At 38.7% G+C, this 26,841-nt stretch overlaps 3 protein-coding genes across 7 annotated transcripts in view; 2 read left to right on the top strand and 1 right to left on the bottom strand.

Annotated features, from left to right (window-relative positions):
• The window catches only part of LOC126367333 (leucine-rich repeat flightless-interacting protein 2), a 53,792-nt gene extending 40,521 nt beyond the window's left edge, over positions 1-13,271 (top strand). For 4 of the 5 annotated variants that reach the window (XM_050010820.1, XM_050010821.1, XM_050010819.1 and 1 more), the window contains 6 exons: positions 1,332-1,447; positions 1,579-1,725; positions 2,519-2,816; positions 3,265-3,405; positions 4,445-4,632; positions 7,806-13,271. In XM_050010820.1, the coding sequence (XP_049866777.1) occupies positions 1,332-1,447; positions 1,579-1,725; positions 2,519-2,816; positions 3,265-3,405; positions 4,445-4,632; positions 7,806-7,916 (1,001 nt within the window). In that variant the 3' untranslated portion in view covers positions 7,917-13,271. Of the gene's footprint in view, positions 1-1,331; positions 1,448-1,578; positions 1,726-2,518; positions 2,817-3,264; positions 3,406-4,444; positions 4,633-5,430; positions 5,490-7,805 lie in introns of all 5 variants that reach the window. The other variant, XM_050010818.1, reaches the window with a different exon arrangement.
• A 299-nt stretch (positions 13,272-13,570) lies between these two features.
• LOC126367378 (mediator of RNA polymerase II transcription subunit 19) lies at positions 13,571-17,355 on the bottom strand. The gene is made up of 3 exons (XM_050010883.1): positions 17,072-17,355; positions 16,560-16,931; positions 13,571-16,397 (listed from the first exon to the last, which is right to left on the bottom strand). The coding sequence occupies exons 1-3, from the start codon at positions 17,250-17,252 to the stop codon at positions 16,237-16,239; spliced, it is 714 nt and encodes a 237-aa protein (XP_049866840.1). The 5' UTR covers positions 17,253-17,355; the 3' UTR covers positions 13,571-16,236.
• Positions 17,356-19,391: 2,036 nt separating this feature from the next.
• Positions 19,392-25,401, top strand: LOC126367293 (uncharacterized). The gene is made up of 2 exons (XM_050010739.1): positions 19,392-19,722; positions 19,840-25,401. The coding sequence occupies exons 1-2, from the start codon at positions 19,672-19,674 to the stop codon at positions 25,126-25,128; spliced, it is 5,340 nt and encodes a 1,779-aa protein (XP_049866696.1). The 5' UTR covers positions 19,392-19,671; the 3' UTR covers positions 25,129-25,401.
• Positions 25,402-26,841: the final 1,440 nt, after the last annotated feature.

Raw genomic sequence — 26,841 nt, 5'->3', positions numbered from 1 at the left:
TGCAAAAGTCCAATCAATTTCTTGCAAAGTAATAAATTAACTGGTTGCACTTATGACCTGCTGGTTACATGTCGTTTCTATAATAGACCAAAACACCTACAAAAACATAAATTTTATAATTATGTACTAATTGTTCATAATTTCGCCACTGTTTACAAATAATTCCCTGGGCTCAGTGACTGCACTTTTGCTCTTTGATTGTACATTCAAATAATTAAATTGATTTATTGGCTTCATTTCAACTATTGTCAGATATCAAAAATGATGCGTTGATGACCTATGCCAACCGTCACTATTGTTTAAAATTACCTAAACATTTGGTTGACCAAACACGTGATATCACTGTCAATCAACGACCAACAAAGGCATTGGGCCATCATTCAGTTACAGTTTGTGGTATTGAAATGATTCTACTGTTGATCTGTTTCTTTGCTGTGCTAGTGCAGCGTGGATTGAAGTTGGTCTTCGACTTGTGCTTTTGGGCGTGGAACATTTTTGTGTTCAATTGTAACATTTTCAGTTGATAGTTCATCATTTGTAAAAACATTTTGTTGGTTTACATAGGTCGGAAAAATAAAATAGATTGTGATATTATGCAGTTTATATTTTAGTTAAAAAATATGCAGAGAGAGGGCTGAAGACCACAGACAATATACGTCACAAATGATAGTAACGTTGCCAATCGATCGATATTTTTGAAGATAATTTGTCCCAAAACTAGGCAATGGGTTTGCGATTAGCTAGACCCCGTTTCATGAAAACTGAACGTGTAGTCGAAGGAAAATTGCGCTTCCCCAAAAGTAAAGTACCTTTTTATATTTAATTTATAGTACTACTTGCTCCTTTATAATCACCAGGCCAGGGTTATATAGACCAGGGTTTGATAAGGTTAAGGTTACGTTGCCGTTATTTTAACAGTATAAAATTACGGTATCGATTTTACAGACCAATAGAAAATCGGTGCCGTAACTTCATACCGGTATGATAACGGTAGCGAAACCTTTACCGTCAACTTTACGTAATCAACCCTAGTGTTGGGGTTGCTATTCAGCCGCCATAGGTCCCTGATTTACTTACATCAGTAAGTAGTAACCGGTAGCAACGGCTTAACGTGCCTTCCGAAGCACGGATCATCTTCTTTCGGATTTATTACGATGTAAAATTGTCCAGTGTTGGTTTTTAGATTGACAAAACTAGATCTACGTTAGATTATCGCTGTCACTTTTCCGGTTATACTGTCACCGAGTCTGAATACTGTAATTGTGGTATTGTAAATGCTTGCCTATCATGCATAAAAAACTGGACTTATGCATGTCGTTGTATGGTTACAGAGACGGCCATCCGCCGCGGCGGCGGCCGGCTGGCGGCACTCAGCCCGGCCGCGCTGCACTCGCCGCGACGCAGCTCCGAGGACTCCGACGACACCTTCAGCATCAAGGACCTCAGGGTAAATACCACTGCTGCACGATTATAAACACACTCGTTATGTAAAGACAATTCACAGTGTAATTAAGATATTGGCTAAATAACGATATTTTTGAATTTGAATTTATATGTTTATGTATGTTTGTATACCAGCATGAGCTGAAAGAAGTGGAGGAGAAGTTCCGCAAGGCGATGATCCTGAACGCGCAGCTGGACAACGACAAGGCGGCGCTCGGGTACCAGCTGGAGCTGCTCAAGGACCGGATAGAGGAGCTGCACGAGGAATACCAGCAGCTGCAGGTGACGACAATATAACTAGTGGACTGTCCTGTACGGTCACGAGTACTTCTTTTTCTTCTATCCTATGGGTTGTGAGGTGATTACTAACCCCATCATCCCTACTTACATCAGTAAGTAGCAACCGGTAGCAACGGCTTAACGAGTACTAATATGTATACACTTTGATACCATGTCACATTAACTTTTTTGAGAAATTAAACCATAAGTCTCATTAAATGTCAAATATGACAGTGCGACAGGGTTCTACAGTGGGTACAAGGGAAATATAAAAGCGTGTGTTCGAAATGATAAAAGCTCGACGGACTAAGAGTTAATTGTTGGAAAATTCACATATAAATTAATTGACATATTTTTGGAGGCGAGAGTGCTGCCGACTAAGGGTGGTATTAATAGACTAATCTCAGCTTCGAGACTGCCCTCAAGATCATGTCAATGTGACCGTTCTCATATAACAGGGACTTGAGCATGGTCTTGAGGGCAGTCTCAGCTCTCTCTCTCTCTATTTAAGAGCTGCGCTCTTGTCGGTGGAGTAACCGCCATTCCTCTCTTCTTCCCGCCAAAACCTTCACCTCCCGATACGACACGACCTGCACCTTCTCTTTTATTTGTTTCATAAATGTTATCCTAGGTCTACCCCTTCCTCTCTTCCCTCTTCTTTTCTCTTTCCTCGGAGTCTCAGCTGAGATTAGTTTATTAATACCACCCTAAGAATGATTCGGGGTACCGAACAGAGCATGGTACCACAGATTTTTTATTACTAGATTCTAATATGATTCCTTTTCAACATTTCCAGCGGGAACACAAAGAGAAATGCTCGGCGCACGAGCGTTTAAAACGCGAGCATGCGTCTCTAGAACGCGAGTTGACCGCGGCGCGGGACGCCGTGCGCGCCCGGGACGCCGCTGTCATGGCCGCGGGGTACGCCTTCGTGGAGGCGGGGGACACCCGGCCCGAGGGGGACACCCGGGGGGCGGGTGCCGTGCGGGGGGACAGGGGGGACGAGCCGGTGGGATTTGGATCAGTGCCGGCGCTCGCGCTCGTGTCACACCAGTCTGAACAACTGCTGCAGGAAGCTGGCGAAGGAACGCTTGGTGAGTGATTTTCATTGAAAGAACTGATTCTTAGATTTTGTATTGTATCGCCACTAGTTTGAAGTGAGATCGCAGAGATAACATTTACTTCTCGGTGGTTCTCTTCTTTAGATGTCTGAAAAGCGTACTAAATAATTTTGATGACAGAAGGTGATCCAGCCTTTCACGCTATATGTAGCATGGAGCATTGGGAGTAGTTCTTAACGTCTTTAGAATATCATCATCAAGGAATATAAACATAACATAGCACCACGTCTGTAGCTCTGAATCCTTTGCAACTGGTTAGGTCTTCTTCTTTGCGAGTCGATGGCGATCGAAACTAAATTTTTGCTGACCAATAATAAAAAAAACATGACATGAGGTTTACGTTAGATTTAGATCTGTCTTTATTTAGTGATCAGAATTTATCTTGAACCTAGTTCACGACTCGATTGTTCGCATATTCCAGACGTGCGGTTGCAGAACCTGGTGTCAGCGAAACAGGCGCTGGAGTCGGAGCTGCGCAAGCTGAAGCTTCAGCTGAACGAGGAGCGCGCCGCCAGGCAGAACGGGGTCGCCAACCACCACGACCACGAGCTTGAAACTGAGCGTGAGTACTACAACACGCTAGCACCTAGTCAAATTCTTCTTCTATCGTGTGGGCTGTGTGGAGTACCAACCTCATCAACCCTGGTGTCAGGGTTACTATTGAGCGGCCAAGGGCCCCTGACATGGCTCATGTAATGACTACTTACTTATATCAGTAAGTAGTAACCGGGACCAACGGCTTAACACACCTCCCAAAACACGTATCATCTTACTTTCGGACAATCAGGTGATCAGCCTTTAATGTCCTAACCAAATTAGGAACCACAAAGTAATTTTTGTGATATGTCTCCTAGTCAAATGAGATAATGGTATTGATTCCAGTACACACCAGCTAATTTTATTTTAATTTATACCTGTCTTTTTCGTATCCGATGAAAAAGAATGGGATGGATAATCGACAGGCATAAAATTTGTGGAACACACTTTATGTAGGACTTAATGTTCACTTTGCTGTTACTATAGTAAACTATTATACATCAATGTTCATCAATTATTAATTCAATAGATTTGTCGTGTCCCAGAATTTGAATTAAGGTCAGTTAGTTCTAAATTCAAACTCAAGTTTGTCACTTCTACACTCGTCAAAATTTCATTTCATACATACTTGTTGGACAGTTATCATACCGGTTCGAAATTACCGGTACCGTTTTTTTGTACCGTAATTTAGTAACGCGCTTATCCGCTTGTATACCATAATCCTCCTAACCTTTTCCAGCCTTGGTTCTGGAACAAATATCACATGCCTCGGAAAATGATTTTTTTGGCATATTATGGATCCTCCTCCAATAACCTGCAGTGGAGCAGCGTGGTGGAGTATGCTCTATGCTCCCTCGTGTTGATTGAGGGAAAACCTGTGCCACGCAGTGGGATGTATATAGGTTGTTTATGTTATATGGATCATAGTATTAACTTATTAATTCTTGTATGACACTTAATCACGTATGGACCCGTTAATATACTTCCTATTTTAAGGATCTTTTTATGTTGGCGTAATGATCGACGCACACCTCTCACCCTTATGTAACCATCTGCGATTGCAGTAGAGGCGCTCCGCAAGTCGACGGCGGAGGCGAAGGCGCGCGCGGCGCGGGCGGAGGCCGAGGCGGCGCTGCAGGCCGCCGGCGCCGCGCGGCTGGAGGCGCAGCTGGCGCGGCTGCGGGCGCGGCAGGACCACCAGGACGAGCACGAGGAGCAGCTCAAGCAGGAGCGCCGCCGCCTGCAGAGAGAGGTACCACACCACCACACACCCCGGACCCTGCACAAATATCTCGTTACCGCGTGCCGCCTGACGCGCAAGGACGAGCGAGACGAGCAGTTAACGGCCATTTAAGACTAAAATAAGAGGGGTGACATTGACGCCCGATACGAGTTAGTGCGGGGCGGAAATTTATAATAAAAAAATATAATAATAAATTCAAATTCAAATCATTTATTGTGACACACAGGTACAGTGGGTAGATGTTACAAAGATAATAATAAGACCGCTGTGGTCTGTCGGTAGGCGTACAATTATATTTGGTGAGACGAGAAGTTACTTACAGTGTTTAATCATTTTTACTTTGTTTCACATGCTAGAAACAGTAAAATGTAGTATACGAACAGACAACAATTATGTATAGAAAATCAAGTCATAATAAGGATTTAAAGTCAAGTGAGTAGAACTAAATAATTATAATTTGTCATCAAAATGATCACTTAGAGATTTATTCGTTTTGTCATTTAAAAATTTGAATAATTGTTTTTTGGATATATTAATATTATTGAAGTCACGTAGGTTTTGGTATTTTGTACGTAGTGTTATTCTTTATTCTATGGGCCGCTTCTCTCGAACATAACCCTCAGCATATCCACTACATGCGAGGGTTGTGACTACAACTCCAAGGGCGTAAGCACCCTGACCCGTGCCTGTGCACTTATTGAATAAGGTGGAAGATAAACAACCATTTCTGAAGCTGCGATGTCTTTATGCTGATATCTCGACCTAATTATACTGAAGTGTTGTTGGTGACAAATAATTTGTTTTCAGGAAGTTGAAGTCGAGGAAGTAGTTGACTTCTGGGCCGTTATCAAAGGCGATAGCTAACGGTACAGTCGATTGAACCGTGTGCCCACGTGATTGAGTCCCTTTTCAAACGATAACCCTCAATGTATAGCGAACAACATTGCTTACATCAAATTAATTATATTTGAACCATTTATAGTTAGAATTAAAGTCCTAATCCTAACAGATTTGTACATAAGTCTCGCCATGAAAACGAGTTTGATGTGTTCAATACATGATTACTTGGGCAAATAAGATTGTCTTGTGCGTGTAGGTAGTACTCTAGACCCTCATACTGGCGTATAGATGTACCCTTCCAGCCCTAATCCGTTTTATGTTTCAACTGTAAATAAGTTTTTTTTTGCGATAAAGTAAGAAACAGTCACAATGGAGAGATGTGGTGTGAAAGATGGTGTATTGATTAAGATTATTTCAGTTAGCTCATTAGTGAGGATTGTCAGTGAGTGTTTGATATTAAAAAACAGTTCTGGAGATAATGGTGCTAATTCCTGCAGACGTCATCTAATTTTATTTTAAGTTATACCTGTCATTTTCTCATCCGCTGAAAAAGAAAGGGACGGGTAATCGACAGGCATAAAATTCATGGAACACACGTCAATTTTAAGCAGAATTGCAAAACAATCGTCTAAAAATGTCGGCCAGTAACCCGACAGAATTAAGTTGACAGTACACGTCAAACGGTTTGCATACCAACGAGATGCCTTTCTGATTCGCCGGGGTTATTCATTCATTTACTCAATCTTCCTAAAATTTACGACTGTCAATCATCCGTCTCTTTCCTTTTCGGAGAATAAGAAAATGTCAGGTATAACTTTAAGTAAAATTAGGAGGTGTCTGCGGGAATCGGGGCCATTGTATGTTTACTAAAGTAGAATAAATGTTTAGGATGCACCCGGTCGCGCCTATACTGAAAAATGCACTAAATTATAAAATATTTATTATAAAATATTATTAAATAAAATTACCGCGATTGCGTGTTTGGTGCTCTACACCGAACAAAGATTGAGAAGGAAAAGTTTAGATAAAATGGTTTGGACACATGGAACGGGTGAAGCATAATAGGATTACGAAAGAGGTATATAAGGCGAAGGTTGTTGGTAGGGCTGGCAGAAGACCTAGAAGGACATACATTGACCAAATTCAGGGATGTCTTTAAAGAAGGTTTAGCACGATCTATTCCGGACTGGCGCGCGTGTATGAAACGATTGATGAATGTGGAGTAATTGTCAAGATCTAAGTAAATGTTATTTATGTAGTATATGTAAATAAGCAAAATAATTTCAATTTTTAAAGCATGTACTTGCATGTTATACAGGGTGCATGCTTCTTAATTTATATTGTTATGATTGACGAATAATGACACCGTTACACCGGCGAGGTGTTATATATATATAAGACATTATAATTTTAACTGCAAATATTAAAAATGCACCCTGTATAAGAAAGTCATTTTAAAATTTTGTTTATATGTTACGACCTTTGTAACTAAAATCTCTTCTAATCTACCATTTTTAATTAAAAAAAATACAATTAACTCGTTACTCCTTTTTTCTTTAAAAATAAAGTAATAATGATGCTGATTCCTGTAGACATCAATTCAATTTAAATTTAGTTTGACAGTTCTAGAACTAGCTTTATCTCTGTCTGGCACTCATCGTAAGTAAAGGACAACTCTATTTTTATAGCTGTCACACTACATTTAAGTTTTGTCTGCCGAAATCGGCACCACTAAATATTATAGTGAAAACCACTATTTGAAAAGTCACATTCGGATCTGATTCTTGTCAACAAAACCTCGCAATAGACACGCTAGCTTCAACACACGTAAAAATTGAGATTTTAATTTTTATCCGAAATCTTCTTCTATCGTATGGGTTGTGAGGTTACCAACCTCATCAACCCTGGTGTCAGGGTTATTATTGAGTCGCCATTAGGCCGCTGACATGACTTATGTAACAACTACGTAACGATCAGTAAGTAATAACCGGGACCAACGGCTTAACGTACCTTCCGAAGCGCGGATCATCTTACTTTTGGACAATCAGGTGACAGAAATGAAACCACCTGCAGGCTTAGCACCGTAAGCGCGCGACTCTTTCTCGCCTCGACATACGTCACCCGTCACTCTCTCACAGTACTGCACAGAAAGAGACAGACGATCTTTGTCGCGGCGAGAAAGAGTCGCGTGCTTACGGTGCTAAGCTCGTTGTTTACCTGGAATGAAATTAATTAATAGCGAATGAGGTTTTGTTGAAGAAAATCACGTCAGGAAGTGAGTTTTCACTATAAGGGGGACGATATTCCTTTTTATTTTTAACATGAATTGTTGCTGTTTGCAGGCGCGCGAGGCTCTCAACCGAGTGGAGGAACTAGAGACGGAGAACAGCCACCTCACCAAACGGCTGGACAAGCTGAAGAACGCCAAGTCCGCGCTGCTCAAGGACCTGTGACAATGATCGGCCGACGCCTACACCGCCGCTTAACTTCAACATCCATAGACAACTGATTATTGGCCTTACGTCACACCCCGGACACTTCATACAAAACACCTCGCTTTACACAGACACTACACATTGACGTATACGATAACGCGCATCTGTGTGTGTGACGTCTGAAGCGATTGAAGACTAAAGTAAGACCGAGGGGTGAGGTAAACCGAGCTCAGCCGCTGGTGGGGAGCGGAGAGTGGCCGTTCCATACGTAGTATTATTCCTAATTCTATGTCGCCGCTTAACGTAACACCATTCATAGACAATTGATCTAGAACAGCAATGCATTGGTGCCAATCCGGACGGACACAAACTTAACCTGATTGTAGTTTGCCGGGTATTGAAGTATTGCCATCCTTCACTTACAATAAGCGCAGGAAAGAGATAGAGCTAGTTTACTCCTGCCAAATTAAGTTAAAATTTAGTTGGTCGTTGCCGGAATTGGCAGAAATGTGAGATTTTTTCATCTGGCGGTGCTAGTGTAAGTCAGTTTCTGTCTTGACAGATAGAAATCCTGTCCTGTAATTGGCTAGAATTTGACATTGTCAACCAATCAAAATCAAGGAGTTTCATTGTGACAGAAACACGATAGTTACACGATTAGGCTTGTGGTCTGTTAATATCCTCAGGTTAGGTAAACGGACTCTGAATAAAAACGGGATAAACGCCAACGGATGATGAGCCGGATCCGAGAGCCTTATTCAACATAATAGTCGGATCCCGGATCCGGTTGCCGAATGAAAACCCGACGCGTATTGAAGCTCTAGGTCGTTGTCTAGTAGACATTCGCTAACGGCATAGAAAACATTGTGACGTCATCGAACGCTATCTTATCTGCTAGGTGGCAGCACTGTTCTCTCCAGTCGTGACGTCACACGCAGCGATTGATTACAAACGTATTGTAAACAGAATGCTACATGACGATCCTCAAAAGCAGTACAAAAGTAATATCGATCAAATTCTGAAAAATTTGCAACGAATTTATCAATTAGATTAATAAAGTATTCAACAGCGAATTTACGAACGCCTGTCAATTTTGACATTACTTTTTTTTATAGTGTTTATATGGCCTGGATACGAGTCCTTTTAGCCAAATCTTTTTATTATTTATTGTAACAGCTTTTGATAATCGTCAATTGGAACGGTTTGGTGTAACAGGGAGGGAGCGATAAGTATTATGAATTTTATGACGTAGTGTAAAAGTCAATGTTCGACTGATTGTCTATTCACTAAAATTATGCATTAAATTAATAAATTCATACAGTTTTTAAGTAGAGCGTGTGTATGGCATGTGTGTTCGGAAACAGCGTACTGATGGTTACTAACGACCGGCTTTTATGTAACATTTATTGCAACGGCATTTTAAGTATTCAGCCAAGTATAATTTGGTTACTCAAATTGCATTTTACAGTCAGTAGGAAAATATTGCATTTCAATTTTTCAAAGTGAATCAAGTTATACTTGCCCTTTTGATTTGATAGTGAAGTTTCGTAAGATATTAGCCTGAATGCTTCTATAACATTCTGTCATCAGTCCTCAATTGGAGACTAACACCCGTATTCTAAGATGTTCACTCGACTCTTCCTCGACCCGTCCTCAGTTGAGGTGATAAAGGGTGTAAGGTCTCTACTAGGAATAACACTGAAAAATGTTAAGAAATGTGCCCAAAACATATCGGGGCCACAATTTGTATAACAGCTCTTATAATTTTAACTGTAAATCCTTGGACATAACGAATAATTCTGTAAAATTTATAAATAATGTGTATAATTAATATTATGTTTAATTAATAAATGATTATTTATTTGTTACTCTTATAAATACTAGGATTATGTTCATAATTTGTGTATAGATTTTTTATAGACATTGGTTTAGCTTGCCGACTTCGTTTCGCTTTTACTAATTATTTACATAGTGATAACTTTATTCTTACTTGCCATTGGTATCACAAATTGTATGTTATTACATTAACTTTGGGATGTTAGGACGACTGTCGAGTTACGAGTTTTAAAAACATTTTATCTGCATTTTACTTATTTAGCTTTTACGCCAATTTTTGATTCGCCGATATTCACCGCCTATCACGTTGGTCTAACAGAAAGCTCAGTAAAGCGTGGGAACTTAGTTCATCTTGCGATGGATGTACCTCTGACTCCTCTGACTAGCCCAACGGGAATATAGGGCGTGTTTTAATTGAAAAAATAAAATGAAACTGATGTGGTTCGGTTCGTGTGATGTTCTTGTAATGAATGCAACCGTTACTTATATTTAGGGCTTGTATTAAGTAATTGCTCAAAATTGTATCCGCATTAATGTGATAATTACATGAATCGTCCATTATGAATATCATTTTTATTTATTGTAAGTGACATTTGGATTTTAATTATTCACGTATCAACGATCAATTTCTACAGATAATAATATTGCTAGATTCTGCCCACCCCGCTAGCGATTATGGGCGTAAATTGACTGTTTTTCGCTTAGAGAAATACGGACTTCCGCGTAAGCAGGAAGGGAGTGCCCATTCAGAGTATCTCTGTCAAAGTATAAGCCCAAATGGGCATGTGCATCTAATGACTACTTGCGTTCGGAGGCCGGTTGCTCTATGGTTTTTCGTGTTCCATACATATACTAAGGCGATATGGCTCACCACCTATCACTTTGGTCTAACAGAAAGCTCGGTTAGGCGTGGGTACTTAGTTCATCTTGTTAAGTCATACATATCGTTTGAAATTCTGCAATAACTTTTTACAAGTATCAAAATTCACGTGTCACTTATAATTTTGATATATTTTTATTGGATGAATAAGTAGATTTGTGAAATTACGTTTATAAATAAATCTATCAGTTATTACCTTTGAGATTACGTTACGCAAAGTTACCATAATACTTTTACTAACTTAATTTCAAATTATATTTTATAATCTTTATATTGTAATTGGACTTTCTTTTTTAGTACCGAAATAATGTTGTTATTAAATTGAACACATGCAGTTGCATACATTAGTAATTAATTACAGGCAGAGTAATGAAATACACTAGTCTAAAATGTTCTCAGATAAACGTAAGAAGGATCGCTGTATCGCAGAAGTTCAGTGTATTTTCATGACCATAGATATAGAGTAAATGGGTGATGCATCAGGAACTATAAGGAACTTTCCAGAGTACGTTTCTCAAAATCAACATAGATGGAGCTGTACAGGTTTTCTTCGTTTAGCCTTATCTTATAATTTCATGGATAACGGACATATGCGTCTTTCAAAGATGACCCTTATTATTACACCCAGCCACAATTACATCTTCCACACATTATTATTAGTAGCAACGTAATTCTATACATAATGTGATCCAAATATCAAGCAACAATTATTTTTATATATTCTTCTGCCCATTACATTGTATTTTGCAATAATTATGTACCCCGAGTAATGAGAAAATAGGTAATTATCACGTTTAAACTGAACAACCATCTATATTGTTTTTGGTGAACGTAGCTTGAAAAGTCCCCCATTGAAGAGCACTTAATACTCTTTTATTTGAAATAGGAATCCTCTGTGAGCCGTAGCTAATAAATACTTATTGAAGTTAAGCGACGTTGCGTTAATAATTACTGAAACAATACTTGTTTTACACAAACATGCTTTGTCCATTTCACTTTATACCTGTGTGCGAGACGCTCTGTATAAAGTAATACTCTGTTTAACGTTGCATGATCAGAATGACAGGACGGAGATATATCACGTTGCCTAGAGTGAAAGAGATGAGAGATATGTCACTAATCATGCTACGCTATATAAGTTTAGCTAAATGTGTTACGTATTATGTTGTACAGTGACTTGTAAAGTTCTTATGGCGAGTCCTGTCTGTATAGTTGTCGTAGTCAAGCTCTTCTAGTGCCATGGCGCACCAAAACGTATTAGATTACAATAATTCAATGTTTAGCGTTATGTACGTAGATGTAACGGGCGTGCTGTGTAGCTGACTGGTTATTGGTTGCTTAAATACAGTCGTATGCAAAAACCTTATACCTAAACTAGTTGCACGTTATGATGGCCGTTTTGACAGTTGTCCTGCTCATCAATAGGCTATTGGACAACTTAGTCAAATGAGATACTTTTTACGAAACGTCAAAACAAAAAAATTCTATGGATTTTGTGGAAATAATGTGCTGTGACGTCATTAATAAAAGCAGTCAAAAGTCGTTCTTATTGTTACTTAATACATAAAGTATATTTGATTTGATTTGATTTGAAAGAAAATTCGAAAATAAGTCACAATAAATATGTGATTTATTTTTGATTATGTCAGACTAGCTTCTATTTCTAGATTAGCATTTCATAATTTATCTTCGACCCAGTCAAATACCCTTTTATTGTATATGTTAAAGGAACAAATAGCTGGATTTTATTGTGTTCTACAAGTTTCTTATTAATTTATAACTATATTGATGGAGCGAATGCGAATTGCTGTACTTTACTATGTCAAAACGGCCATCATAGCGTGTCGGTAGTTAAGCTAATAGGAGACATATTTGATACAATAAACAGTCAGCTAGACGACCCTGCAATCGGTAGTGTGCGGGTATTCTACTCGTATATAATGAATGTATCTGCTGATTCAAGTAACTTATCTATCTAGAGTTGCTTACAATTCGTTTACAATAAAAATTGCAAGTCACTTGGTTCGATATCAATGTGTTGCCTCTTCCCTTGCGGTAACGTGTGGAGTAGACGAGTGTTACGGCCTATGGATGGTGTTGCTACATGAAATAAAACAATAATAATGCAAAAGTCGTGTAACGTGTAAAGTTGGAAATTGGTCTGTTCGGGCGGACATAAACTTAATTTGACTTTGACAGCTCTTAAACTAGCGCCGTCCTTTACTCACAATAAGTGCATGAAAGAGATGGAGCTAGTTTTAGTCCTGTCAATATAGGTTAAAATTAAGTTGATGGTTGCTTGAATCGGCACCAATCGCCACCACTCGACATATTTAAGTTGTATTAAAGTCTAATAAGAACTAACTAGAAAATCTTTCTGATTATCCTTAACAACATTGTAATCGCTTCGTAATAAAAAGTACTCGTTCATGACTTGTATCCATAGGCCGTTCTGTGCAGACTTCTACGTGTATACTAAAGTCAGCGTAAGTTAAGTAGGAATGTCAATGTAAGTACGATGTATGTATTTTGGTGCTGCATTACTAATTTATTTTGTTTTTTAACTAGGAATGACCAACCTCTCTTTTATAAAAGCGAAACTGACTTAATAAATGTATAAATTTGGATACTTTGAATAAATTTCGCTCCGGAAAACAGTGTTGTTTTATTGAACTCATTATTCAAAAGATACATACATACATAAACTCACGCCTATTTCCCACCGGGGTAAGCAGAGACTGTGGAATTCTATTTGCTTCGATCCTGACACGCTTCTCGTGCTTCCTCCATTCATCAATACTTACATATACAGACGCCGATTCAGAGTAGATCGTACTAAACCTCTTCTAAGAACATCTCCAATTTAGTCAATGTATGTACGCCCTTCTAAGTCTTCCTCTGCCAGGCCTATCAACAGCCTTCGCTATTCGCCTTCTTCAGAAATGAAACTTGAAAATCATTTTATGGTATTTATTGGGTATGAAGAGGGATAAGAGGTACATATTTACAAAAGTTTCATGAGATACATTTACCCACAAAAATTGCTGATTAATTTCGGTAACATTAGACGTACATAAATACAAACGTGTTGAAAACTACTATAATATGCATGTTATTACAATTTATATCTATCTTACAAGATACCAAATGTCGCTTCAGAATCGTCGTGTGAAGATTTATGCTTCTACCAACCGTAATAGGAATTATAAGTTTTAGTAAGTATGATATTATTTTACAATCGTATTCATCTGTAAACGTGGTATGTAGATTTAAGTTGTAAATGCCCCTTTTTACACCTCATTAGTAGCCGCATAAACAAGTGTTTATGCGTTTTGGAGGTGTGTGAGCTAACTTGTATTGTGACCTAACCTGTGTTGGGCTAGTTTTCCCTTCGCGGGTTGGAAGGTCAGACAGGCAGTCGCTTCTATAAAAATCGAGCCTGTCAATTTTTAGGGTAGGTAAGCGGACCCTGTGAAAACGGAGTAACGCTAGGGAGATGATGGTTATCGCTCTGCAATAAGTATAGAGCATAATGGTTATCCGGTCCATGTTACGCCATTTTTCCCGCCATTTTTGTACAATTCGATGACGTAATCCCATACACAGAAACGACAGTCGCCTTAAATATCATGCATCTTTTAACCTTTTGTGAACGCTTGGGTTGAGCTGTCACACCTATGCTTCTATCTTTTTCTGACACCCAGAACCAGAGTGAGATAATGCAACCGCAGGCAGATTTATCGAGGCGGTGAGAGTGCGATCCAGCTCTTTATCTCGCTCTAGCAAATGACTGTTCTGGGTGACAGAAAAGGATACAAACCTAAGAAACTGCGATACGTTCAAATATAGTTCAACCCTAAAGACAAAGAAGTAACATAATTATGTTATACATACGTCAATGCCTAAAGATCTCACGGCAACATGTTATGTTGCCCAGTGGAGCAATATTGCGCTGCTAGACGATGCTGCGCGGCAATGAAGTACGTCTCGCGTTCGCGTAGCACGGTCTTACGAGCCCACCTCCACTGATAGCCTCAATTATGTAGTTTGTTACATAACTCTAGAACCGAATTCCTATAGATTACCTACTTATCTAAACTTATTTACACAGGTGTTCGAGTAAATAGTAGATGATATACACTGATTTACCACTACCGTAGATACAGCGCTTGACACAAAAATGCGGCGAAACTTGGCGCTTGTTTAGTTATATATTCGTACATAGTGGTATATACAATCAATAAAATCGTATCAAATTAAGAAAGTACGCATCGTGTTATTACGTATGTAAGCGGGCGGTGTTTTGTATCGCTGTCGGGTTATACTGCGACTCGGATTACATGTTTTAGTGTATTTTAAAATTAAATCATAATTTTGGTGGATTTTACTGCGAAAATTAAAACTATGATAACATGCACAATGTCATTACTTATTAGAAATATGATGTTCGATCGTTCTTTTTTCGCTTTGAGCTTCTATTTTGCAAGTTTTTACCACGCACTTCCCCGTGTTGCCAGTTCGGCGCCTAATCGCGCACTGAGGTAAAGTACTGTCAACGTCGCTATGTTAACAGTAACTTTGCGTGCCACTTTTTGAGCGCTGATGTTCAATCTACGGTAGTAGTAAATCTATGCTGATATATCATATTGAATCAAGTTTGGAGGACATGAAGGGCTTTTGCCAAATGTGCCTATTGTTCATAACTTTTATGTTGCACACATAATATAGGTAGATATATTATCTTATCCCCACATTAGAGTGGTGCAGAATAATATGAAGTGAATAATGAAAACTAAACAATATTGTAACCCTTACTTCTAAATGTAATACTTAAATTATTACGTTTGAATATGTCGAGCCCAAAGAGTGTTTAGAAACAAAAATAGCATTTTTATGTGCTTAAATTGTTTCAACAAACTAACAGAAATCATTTTATTTTTTAATATTACTTTTTTCTGGATTCTCTTTGAACTCAATACCATTCAGCCTTATACTTAATCAGAACACTCCAACTGAAATTAAGTAATGAATGAGATTAGCAAGTCATTAACTAAGTATTCCCAAGATTTATGCCTAATGAAATCATTATCATACCTAATCAATTAATTGCTTGTGTTTTAATTTTAACAAGATTACAAAATTGTATTCATAAACAAATTACTGTAAATTAGCTTATATTCTGACTTAACAATTATTAAAAAGAAAACAAGTTAGTTAATGAACATATTATTGCTCATTGATAGAACAAACTCGTTTGCAAAATTTATTTATGTATACATTATAATTTATATTACAATTATATCAAAAATGAATTACGGAATTTTACACACCAATTAATCCATATAGCGTAATTTCCGATATTCATGTTTTGGGCTTTGGAAAACTGAATTAATCTTGAATAAATGTTCTGACTGACTTGATTGGTGACCTCTGCTTGCCAAGGATTGAATCCAGGCAAGATTTTGATATCAGTCCATACTTCCTTTTTTAAAAGTTTTTTTGGTGCTCATCTCATGGAAATTGACTAAACAAGCCTGAATAGATTTTTTCTTAGACATACCTGACTTAGATGTAATGCAAATATTTCAGTAGGAGTATCCATCAGCGTAACAGATCTAGATTCTAAGGTATGGGATGCTGGCTGGGGGTGAGTCCACCGTGTTCAGGACTGTGCTTTTGCTTTTTTCTTTTCTTCTCCTTTTTCCGTTTCTTGCGCTCCTTATCGTCATCATGCCGTTTCTGCTTTTTGTGTTTCTTTTCGTAGGTGTCTGGGTTTGATGAGTCTGGGAAATAACAAGATTATTAAGTACTTACAAATGTTAAAAAGACAGTGTTTATTTATCTCCAAAGCTATGAAAATAGTTTAAGAAAAGAAAGTTTTGAAAATCCATCCAAATCCATTGCTCTTTCTAGACTAGGTCAATGAAAGTTTAAAATCAATATACCTTGCAGAGGGGTATCTTGTCCAGAAGGTGCTCCATCTGTGTGCTTATGTTTCTTATGTTTACTCTTATGTCTTTTGGGTGGAGTGGCGCTGACGTAGCGATACTGTTCGGGCAGGGGCCCTGGGTGCAACCGGAACCCTGCCAGCTGAGCACTGGTCAGTGGCAGCAGTTCTTTACCACCAATGGGCCTCTTGGCTATCACCGACCCGAGAGTGCTGTTGTCTTCCTGCCCCGGACCATCCATGATGCCCGGTAAGTTCGGCAGAAACGACGACAGCGACTCCTTAAGTTTTTTGCCATTAAATTTACTGTAAGAGTGCTCAAGTCCATAGTATGCCATTAAATTCGTAGCGCCGGTCAACTCACATTCCGCTGCAAAAATAAACAAGGACACGGTAAAAGGTAAGGCGCAAAAACAAAAAATACAAACTTCAGTAGGTAAGTATGTATGTACTGCAGTTGGAAGTGGCGTTAGTATTTGAAAATGGGTTTAAAATAAAGTGTTTGTTTACCTGGCGGCTCTTTCATTAAATAGAATGGTCCACTATGCACTATGGACGGGTTCTTGCCCAGCGAGATGGTGGTCTTCAGAGTTCCCGAGGAGTCCTGACGAGACACCACTGGTGACCTCGCACCTCGGGGCGAGGACTTCGGAGAATAGGGTTCTACCTTCCTGAACTGATCAGACATCATCTTGTATCAGCATTGTCTACATAACAAACCTAAAGAAAGAAATTGCACTAAACAAAATTATAAAAACTAAAACGACACCCTTCTCTTCGTTCGCGAAAGCGCTTTGACGCACGCCGTGAAATCTGCGTAGAACGAATGTTGTCGATAGGCGCCATATTTTTTAACGATGTATGACAAATTGAGCTGGCCTGTGATTGGTTAGCGGTGACAGCCATCTTTATCGGCCATCTTTACCGGTGTACTGTCAAAGATGGCCGACACAGATGACAAACTGTGTGATCGAGTGAAGTGTATTTGTGCTTATCTTCTCCACTTTATCTTGTAATACAAAGCCCAGTGAATCTTTTCGCATGTATTTTCTTTCGAAAATGTATCGCGAGTGCTGTGTTTGCAAAAATTCGTGACAAGGCGCTGTTTTCATTGCATCATTTTCCATGCACCGGGAAAAGACTCAATAAGTGGCGGAAGTGTCTCGAAAACGAAATTAATTTAAAAGATACACCAAGAAGTGAACTTTTGAATCTCTTTGTATGTAAATCGCATTTTAAAGGGCATGGATTTATCCCGTCTAAATCTAAAGAAGTGTGTGCCTCCGATGTAAAAACAATTTCTTGCATTACGTAAAAAATATTGTATAAAATTAAAAAATAAATAATTTAATGAATAATCTCTCACATGTTTTTAACCCGACGAACCAAGCCCTAACTTAAAAAAAGAGGGCATTAGGTCTTGTTTCTGGGTTCGGTATTATTTTCTACAGATTTTACGTTTATCTGGGACTTTGAAATTAGTACTTACTTGTTTCAAAGTCGAATTAAAATCTGTAGAATAATACCGATTCCAATTACAAGACCTTTTCTTTTGAACGTCCCACTCCTGTACACTATGCCGCATGACGCGTAGTCCTTTGCCAACTAAAATTCGATTATTAAAAAAAACTAACTGTCATGTATCATTAAAACCAAACAAACAAAACGTTAGTACTAGAGATGTTCGTCTGATACGTAGTATCTCTTACTAGTCTGTGCTTTGACGTATTTTTTTTTTTTGTTTGGTTTTCCCCGAAGGGTAAGGCAAAGGAACTATGCCCATACAGCATGTCTGACGTATTTTTTTTTTCTTGATGATTAATGAAATGGTGAAAGGTGATGAATGATGATGATGACACCTAAGCCCCCACCCTCGGAGTAGACTCCTACTCCGAACCCCAAACGAATTAACTCAAAAGTCCGCATAAACTTTTGAGCTATGAAGCGGCTTCCTAGCACGAAGCGAAAATAGGCAGATACACTTTGTTTATTGAATACTCCAATGTAATAACACTCGCGAATGTCTTCCGACTAACTTAATGCGATCATTAACCACAAAACACCACGTCGTATTAATTATTTAGATTATCAATGAAGAAAGCAACTGTCCCGTTCCCGTTTCCCGCTAAAAAGCCCGCTTTGACGTATTTGACAAGTGTGAAGAGTACAAAAAAAAAACTAGCATTTTATTTGGATACACGCACATAATAAGGATAATGAAATAAATAAGAAAATAGGCTAATAATAAATACTGATTCATAGTAAATAATTGGTAAATAAATATTCATTCAACGTGCGAGTACTCAACCAAACTCTATTATGGTCCTTGCTATTACCAAATACAAGCCATGGATGACATTGTTGGCAATACCGGTCACCAGTCATTTTGCCGGTCCGGTATGTATCAAAACTTTTGCAAGAGCATGAATAGCCTTCTTTATATTTTCTATTATTTTAATTGAATGCGGTCGTACATTTAATGCTAAGGTCGGATATGTCAGTCACTTGAGAGCACACGAACGACGCTTTCATTAGTTGTCGGTTGTCGAGTCGCTGTGGCCGAATACGGTCAGGTCAGGAAAGGAGGAGGATATTGTCTATTATTTTAAACGTTAAACGGCTCGCATCAGTGTTTTACTAGTAATGTCTATAAAGTTTAACAAAAGACAGAGATTTATAATATCGTTGTAAAATGTGTTTGTAATTAATTTAAAACAATATTTTAAAATTATTTCATTTATAAAAAAAAAATGTCTATGGTAAAAACCACGTGTTTTTATCCTACGCAAATTCTTGAAAAAAGTAAAAATTAAAAAGTAAAAATGTTGTTTATGGTTCATGAATAGCTTCTCGTAACGCGCTGCGATTTTCGATAATGTGTATAGAAATAAACATTACGACGAGAGTAATTTGAATTGTTTGTGATTATTCATATGGTATAAAACGTGTAAAATGTGTGTGTTTAATGATATAAGTGATAAAAACCAACTACAAGGATTTTGATATCACGATTCCTCGCTCTGCGAAGTGACGCCATTTTACGGGAATGACCAGCCCGCGGCTGCCTCACAGTGAGCCTGATGTAAGAAGCGCCCTATCCAAACGGATGCATGGAAACGAATCTGTATTGTTACACTCGTACTGGACGTACGATTCCAGAGGTAAAGTTGATAATAACATTGTTATCGTGGTGATTTTTCAAATGATTTCGATTTCCGCTTGTTTGAATGTCTTTTGTTTCTCAGCAGTCACACAAGCACGTGTTTTTATTTTTGCAGAAAACTATGGAAGATGGTAATATTGCCAAGACGAAAGACGAGAAAACTATATCTACTTCATTGGCAAACTTATACAATCAACAACCCGCGAGATTGACGGCAAATGGGCACGACATCGCTGGTGAGCAACCGAGTCCGCCCGCGGAGCCTTACGACCAGTACAGATCTACGCCCGACGCTACACAGGACGACAAAGTTAGAAAACGGATCAATCCCTTGCGAATACATCTTGGCAAGAGGCCATTTGTTGATAACAGTCCCCAGTACTATGTTGCAAGTAAAAAAAAGAAATCATTTGTGACCAAGTCTAGTGAAACAAGTACGTCTGCAGTACCTAGAGTACCAAAACTCATCCCAAAACGAGTAGATCGAAGTAGATTTCACAATGTTTCATCACAAGCAGAGAATAGTATGGACAATGAGCGGGACAAACCTGTACCACGTCTTGTGCCTAAAAGCCAATTGCTACAGTTCCAGAAGGGTAAGGCTGAAAAGGGACCCCAGTTGAAGGAATATGCCCAAAATCTAGGTCTACAGCCAATGGTAAAGTTTAAGTGCCGTAAGTGCTGTTCTATGTCATTTAAAACCCTTGCAATGCTGAAGGAGCATCAACTGGTGTGTCGGGCACAAGCAAAAGAACCTGCTCTGAGTCCTGAAGCAGCACCTAGTACAGACACCAATTCTGGGGGCCCATCGAGAGTGACTCGTAAAGTCTACCTGTGTTCAGCTTGTGGCACATACTATGAGAACTGGAACCTCTTCTTGCATATGCGGGAGGTCCACAACAGGCACATATGTTTGTTTTGTTTGGGAATGTTTTCCAAAGCTGAAAAATTATCATCACATCTGACCAATAAACACAATGTAAAAGAATTCAACTATGACAGTAAAGAAGATTTCTTCAGTGTATATAGCGGGACTTTGTACCTGATGTGTTGTGTGTGTGACGAAATATGCAGTGAACAGGATGACTTTTCCAATCATGACTGTAATAATGTTATACCAAGACCTGTGCCTGTACTTGTCAGTAAAAATGCAGTGAAATCAACTAGTGTCAAACAAAATAAAATTAGTAATGAACTATTAATAAACGGTCCTACAAACATTGTAAAAGAACCATTAAAAGCTATTAGTGATAAGAAAGAAATTAGTGAAGTGAAATCTGACATAATATCACAATCACAGAAAGCACCAATAGACTTGAGTGAAAGTGAACTTGGAAGCAGTGATACAAGTATTAATTCAGAAAACTCTACAATAACCAACAAAGATGCATTAAATAATATAAGCTGTGGTATGGAGAAGGAGAATTCAATGTTACAATCTTCAGAGAGTCCTGTACAACATACTGAACCTATCCCAGAACTCCATAACAACCAACTTCCAAACGGTGATGAGAGTTTAGAACATTCTGATGGCAATGAATCTCCAAACAATGTAGACCTGGCTCCTGAGAATTTGGGTCCTGTCACACCTGAAGTACCTGTATGTCCACCAGTTGAGGGTGGTATAAAATTGAAACTTAGCTTAAATAATGCCAAATCGCCTGTTATTATAAATTCTACAGTAGATCCTACTGTAGGCCAGCAAAATGCGTATAAGCCACCCACAAGGGTCAGGAGACCCCCAAAACGATATGAAAAGGAAAAATCTGAGCAGTCAACTCTGCCCAGAACCCCTACTATCAAAATGACGATATGTGATAAAGCTGACAATTCATTTGTGAAAACTACAATATTTGAAAATAATCAAGAGACCACCTTGTATTCTAGAGACAATAGCCAAGACAGTACTCTTAGAACTCTGTTAAATAATAATTTGGAGGCTCTTCCCAAAACACCAGAAAATAGACCTGAAAACATGATCAAATCAACAATATATGATAATAAAATTGAAGAAGACAATTCATTAAACAGGGTACCAAAGTTAACAGTGAGAGTTCCTAAAGAACTTTTGGATAAGGATTCGTCCAGTGATTATTCATCAGACAGTGATGTTAGTGATAAACTTACTGTAGATGAAAATAATGTTACTATAGAAGAACCAGATAGAAATGTTAAAGAATTGTCACTAGAACCACAACCCACTGCACCACCAACAGAAGAAGCTAAGGAAGAAACCACACCCACAATTGATGATAAAGTACAAATTACAGATGAAATCATAGAACCTAAAACAGAACTGAAGACTGAACCAATGGAAGACGATATTAAAGTTGATACAACAGCAGAAGAAGGTCCCGTGGCTGAGGAGTTGCCAGTAACTGAGCTCACGTTAGATAAACCCTTGGATAAATACCCACTGAAAGATTTGTTGAAAGTGTTTTTGACATCTACTGTATATAGTTGTATTTACTGCAATCATGCTCGAAAAATTGCAGTTAACTGTGAGCAACTTGCACTCCATATGGTGGCTGAACATCGCTTCTCTGCTACTGTGGATAGCATCACTGCAGAAGAACTCATGCCAGAGACAATCACTGCTAAAGTTAAGGCTGGTGCTGAAGAACTGAGCTCAGTCTACATGAATCTGGAATCTTACGACAGTGAAGTTAAAAGTGAAGAAGTGCCGTATGATCATCTCTTTGAATGTTTTCAATGTTACTTCAAAACTGCTGTTCACAAAGATCTCTATTTACATAATCGCAAAATGCATCAGAAAACTATATTATTGTGTGTTATGTGTAAATCTAATTTTTATAGTTATAGTGAGTTATTATGCCATTTATGCCCTGGAGCATATGATTCTGAGTACGAAATTAAGTTTAGATGCTGTTTGTGCAACATAGACACTATACCCTCATCATTTAGACTTATGGTACATCTTCGAAAAATACACCATACATGTGATGTATGTCTGGAATTTTGTCTTAATCAAGCACGACTCTCCAATCACGTTTGGAAACACAAACTCCACCATCTCTGCTATCGTTGTGGTATTGCTTATAGAAATAAACCTGATATTACTAATCACTTATTTTGGAAACATGGTACACAAAGTGTACAGTGCAAAAGATGTCTGCAAAAGAAATGGCCGCATGTTTACCACTTCTGCACACCTCCTGCTGTCTTTGTTTGCGACGAGTGCAGTTTACAATTCACAAAAGCAGTTTGCTTGAAAGTGCATAAACGGTTTCATTCAGAAGAGTTTCCCCATGCATGTACAGAAGAGGACTGCACTTTAAAGTTTGTTTCTAAAAAACTTCTTTCAAAACATGTAGAAATTCATAAAAAGAAAATGGTGATTGAAGATCTAAGCGAAGAGAAGCCACTAGCCGTTAATGATTTGCCAATGGAAATACCTAAAGAACCTATTCCTGTTATAGATTTGGTTGATGATAATGAAAAGCCACAGGAGGGAACAGAGGTAAAAACTGAGGCTGGAACTGATCAGTTATCGAAAAAGTCTAAGAAAAAGAAGCTAAAAGACAAAGATGCACTATTGCTAGATGTGAATCTACCAGAACTGAATTTATCAGAGAGCGATAGCAGTGACGAATCTGATAGCGAAAAGCCACCACTTCCACTCAAGAAGGAAGATGATCCAGATGAAAAACCGACAGAAGAGGCAAAGCCCACTACAGAATCTGATATAAAACCAGATACAGTGAAAAATGAAGATGTGAATACCCCTCTAAATAAAACAGAGGACACTAAAATAGAAGAATTACCAGAAGACGAAAAGCCCAATGAACAAAAAGTACTTGAGATATGGGATAATTTCAAAAAGTATCAGGAAAAAGTTGAGAAACCAAAAGAAAAAACTCCCCCATTGGTTCCTATAAGGAAGCACGTGTGTGAATCTGATCACGACTATTGTATAATTCCTACTGATCTAAATGGCGATGATGATATCTTTAATTTAGATAAAAAGAAAAGCAAAAAGTCGCCTAGAAAAAGGCATGATGGGCTGTCATCTTCAAGTAGCAGTAGTAGCGACAGTGACTCAAGCTGTTCCTGTGGTTCAAACTGCAGTTGTTCATCGAGCAGTGGATCTTCGTCATCGAGTTCTTCTGATTCAGATTCCTCAGATGAATCTGGAAATGAAAAGAAAAAAATGAAGCAACAGAAGAAAAAAATTACAAACAGACGATTAAGTGACGTTGATGTGACAGGTGCTTCTGAAACACCTATATTAATTCCTGAGAAAGTAGAGCCTCCAATTGCAGAAACAGATTTGGAAACTGATGAAAGTGAAACGGATGAAGAGTTTTATGATAAGCACCCACAAAAACTAGCCAATAAAATGTACGCAGAGAAACGAAATCAATTGATGCTTCTTGCGTCCGTGGCGCCGTCAGATGGCGGGTCCATTTCTGGAGAGGCTAGTAGACCTATGACGCCTCTAACCGAAAAAGGGCCTAAAGAAGAGAATGAACATAAAGAAAAATCGTCTAGTAGTAAAAAGAAAAATAAAAAGAAGAAAAAGTCTAAGTCTAAAAGACATGCACCTATAAAAATAAACATTCCTAAAGAAGTTATAGCTAAACCAGAACTAGAGGCACCACCACATCACACACCACAGCAGCCTTTGGTACCAAATAAAATAACAATATCTCTACAATCAAATACAGTACATATACCAGAACCTGCTCCAGTTACACCGGTAACCACATATGCTACTACTCCCTCTACTATTAGTAGTGAAAACAAGCGTGCTTCGAAAAGAAGACGAGTACCGAATAAGTTTTATGGCTACTCGAGTGACGAAGACACTCCACATACTCCAACTGTAACAACAGCTTTGAAGCCTCAGCAACCTCCAAAACTGGAATGGAGGAAAGAGGATTTGCCGTCTCCTGGGACGCATAAAGCTAAAAAGGAAATACCATCGACTATTCTTCCGTCACAGAGGTTATATAATTATTCTGAATCAATTAGATTAACTGCACCAATTCCGGATCCGGAACCTCCAAAAATCCTTATGAATTCTGAATCGATGGAGTCAAGTGATTCAGATTCGAGTGATGAAGGAGGATTGGAAATTTACCAGCCTGGAAGCGTGCAAGCTCCTGTACCAATACCACCGCCGAGCTATCTGAACTCCGGCACGTCCAGTTTACCGTACCCATTCCAACGCCCTGCAGTCCGGCAGGCGCGGGAGGGCGAGAGTGTGTACTGCTACTGCCGGTGCCCTTACGACGAAGTGTCGGAGATGATCGCGTGCGACGCCGAGGGGTGTCCCATCGAATGGTTCCACTTCGAGTGCGTCGGTATTATGGTACCGCCTAAAGGCAAATGGTACTGCCCTGAATGTAGGAAAAATCAAACATTTTCAGGTTACAGATAAGTCTATTCAAAAAACACTTGTATATAACCTGCTGTATTGTTATCTGTATATAATTTATTGATGATTGTAGATAATTTAGCTTTACTTGTATATCTGTAGGTAGACTGTATAAGATTTAGGTTACTAGGTCTGAAAAAAATGTATCATTGTTATAAAAAGTACATGTTACATGCTTGATACCGGCTGTGCGGCCAACTCTGTAACCTGGCAAATTGTTACTGACTTTAAACCTATACAGCTAAACGGAAATATAAATCCGATTTTTGATACCAACATGGCAATTTTATTTTTCATGTTCTAACTACTACTATACCAACACATTGCTCTAAAAACCTTAAGATCAAACCTCTCCTGTCTACCGTGGGAGAAAGCGAGTTAAGCATCGTAGGCGACATTTGTCGAGGGACATGGGTCCCCAGGCATCGGGAGTTATCGGACCTCTGTGGTTCAGTGGTTGAGCGATGGGCTCACGATTCGGGTTCGAATCCCGGTGGGGACATATCACAAAAATCACTGTGATAGGGATCAGTTGGTTAGGACATTAAAGGCTGATCCGAAAGTAAGATGATCCGTACCTCGGATGACACGTAATTCGTTGGTCTCGGTAAGTATGTAGTTGTCACATGAGCCGTGTCCGGGGCCTGTGGCGGCTCATTAATATCCCTGATATCAGGGTCGCTGGAGTTGATCAGACATCGCGCGACAGACGCCCCAATACTGACGTCGACACATGTCTGGTGGAAACGATTCTTTATGAACAGAATGATTTTACATACTTACTCCTTAACAACGTAACCATGATAAATCGACCATAGAGCAACAAATCCGTATGCAAATACTAATGTGATATAAAATTAGTAAAATGTGAAGTCAACGCCTTCTTTTTGTAAATTTCACGAGTCCGATCCTTTTTTGCGACAAAAACAGTACAATTGGGCATTTTTCAAGGACATCGTTTCAGTCTAGCGCGCAGGCCGACTGCAACTAGTTTTTATAGAAAAACCTGTCTCGGGGGAGATATAGATTCGCAGAGGGGAATGCCTGCGTATGTCTACTCCTTTCGCGTGTTGCTCTTTGAAATCGACAGATGTTACGATGACATGCCTATTACAGTCATACAGTTCTCCTTGGTCATAATTATCATGTCATCGAAAATACATAACTCATGAATTCTTCGTCAAATAACCTATGGAGAAGGGAAAGTACTTAAGAACTTTGTAACAGCTTTTGTAAACAGAATCTACATAGCTTTTCAAAATTATTTCGATAGCAAAGTACCAGCCTTTTCGACTTAAATTCCATCTTTGTGTTATCAATATGGATGTAGGAATGTTATGCCCGAATAGAAATGAATGCAACAAGCTTGGTAAGTTTTTATTGTTATGTCAAATGATTTTACCGTAGAATATTCGTTGAGGTTCTAATCACTAATCATACCTACCTAGAGAGTTGAGATTGAGCGGAGCATTTAGTTAGTGATACCTACGTATGTATGTACAAGGTGCAAAAAAATAAGTAATTGTATGCGTAAAAGAAACGAAATTTCATAGTAAGTAGGTCTATTCTGCTTAGATTGGAATTTCGTACGCAAGAAGAAAAAGTAGTAGGTACTAGGTTTGAATAACGAACTTAAATATTAATGATTATTTTGATAAGGTTATTATTTTGAACGTTGACGCGAGTTTGAAGGCAGGCCTAATTATTATCGAGTAC

This window comes from Pectinophora gossypiella, chromosome 6 (genome assembly GCF_024362695.1).
Source record: "Pectinophora gossypiella chromosome 6, ilPecGoss1.1, whole genome shotgun sequence".
NCBI classification, from domain to species: domain Eukaryota; kingdom Metazoa; phylum Arthropoda; class Insecta; order Lepidoptera; family Gelechiidae; genus Pectinophora; species Pectinophora gossypiella.
Note: the sequence above shows the minus strand (reverse complement) of the source record. Positions and strands in the feature narration are given on the sequence as shown.

Coding starts and splice junctions, on each gene's coding strand:
- LOC126367378 (XM_050010883.1), bottom strand. CDS start 17,252: ATGATGTCTGATCAGTTCAGGAAGGTAGAACCCTATTCTCCGAAGTCC. Junction 16,932..17,071: donor TTTAATGAAAGAGCCGCCAG/GTAAACAAACAC, acceptor TTATTTTTGCAG/CGGAATGTGAGTTGACCGGC. Junction 16,398..16,559: donor ACAAGATACCCCTCTGCAAG/GTATATTGATTT, acceptor GTTATTTCCCAG/ACTCATCAAACCCAGACACC.
- LOC126367293 (XM_050010739.1), top strand. CDS start 19,672: ATGGAAACGAATCTGTATTGTTACACTCGTACTGGACGTACGATTCCA. Junction 19,723..19,839: donor CTGGACGTACGATTCCAGAG/GTAAAGTTGATA, acceptor TTATTTTTGCAG/AAAACTATGGAAGATGGTAA.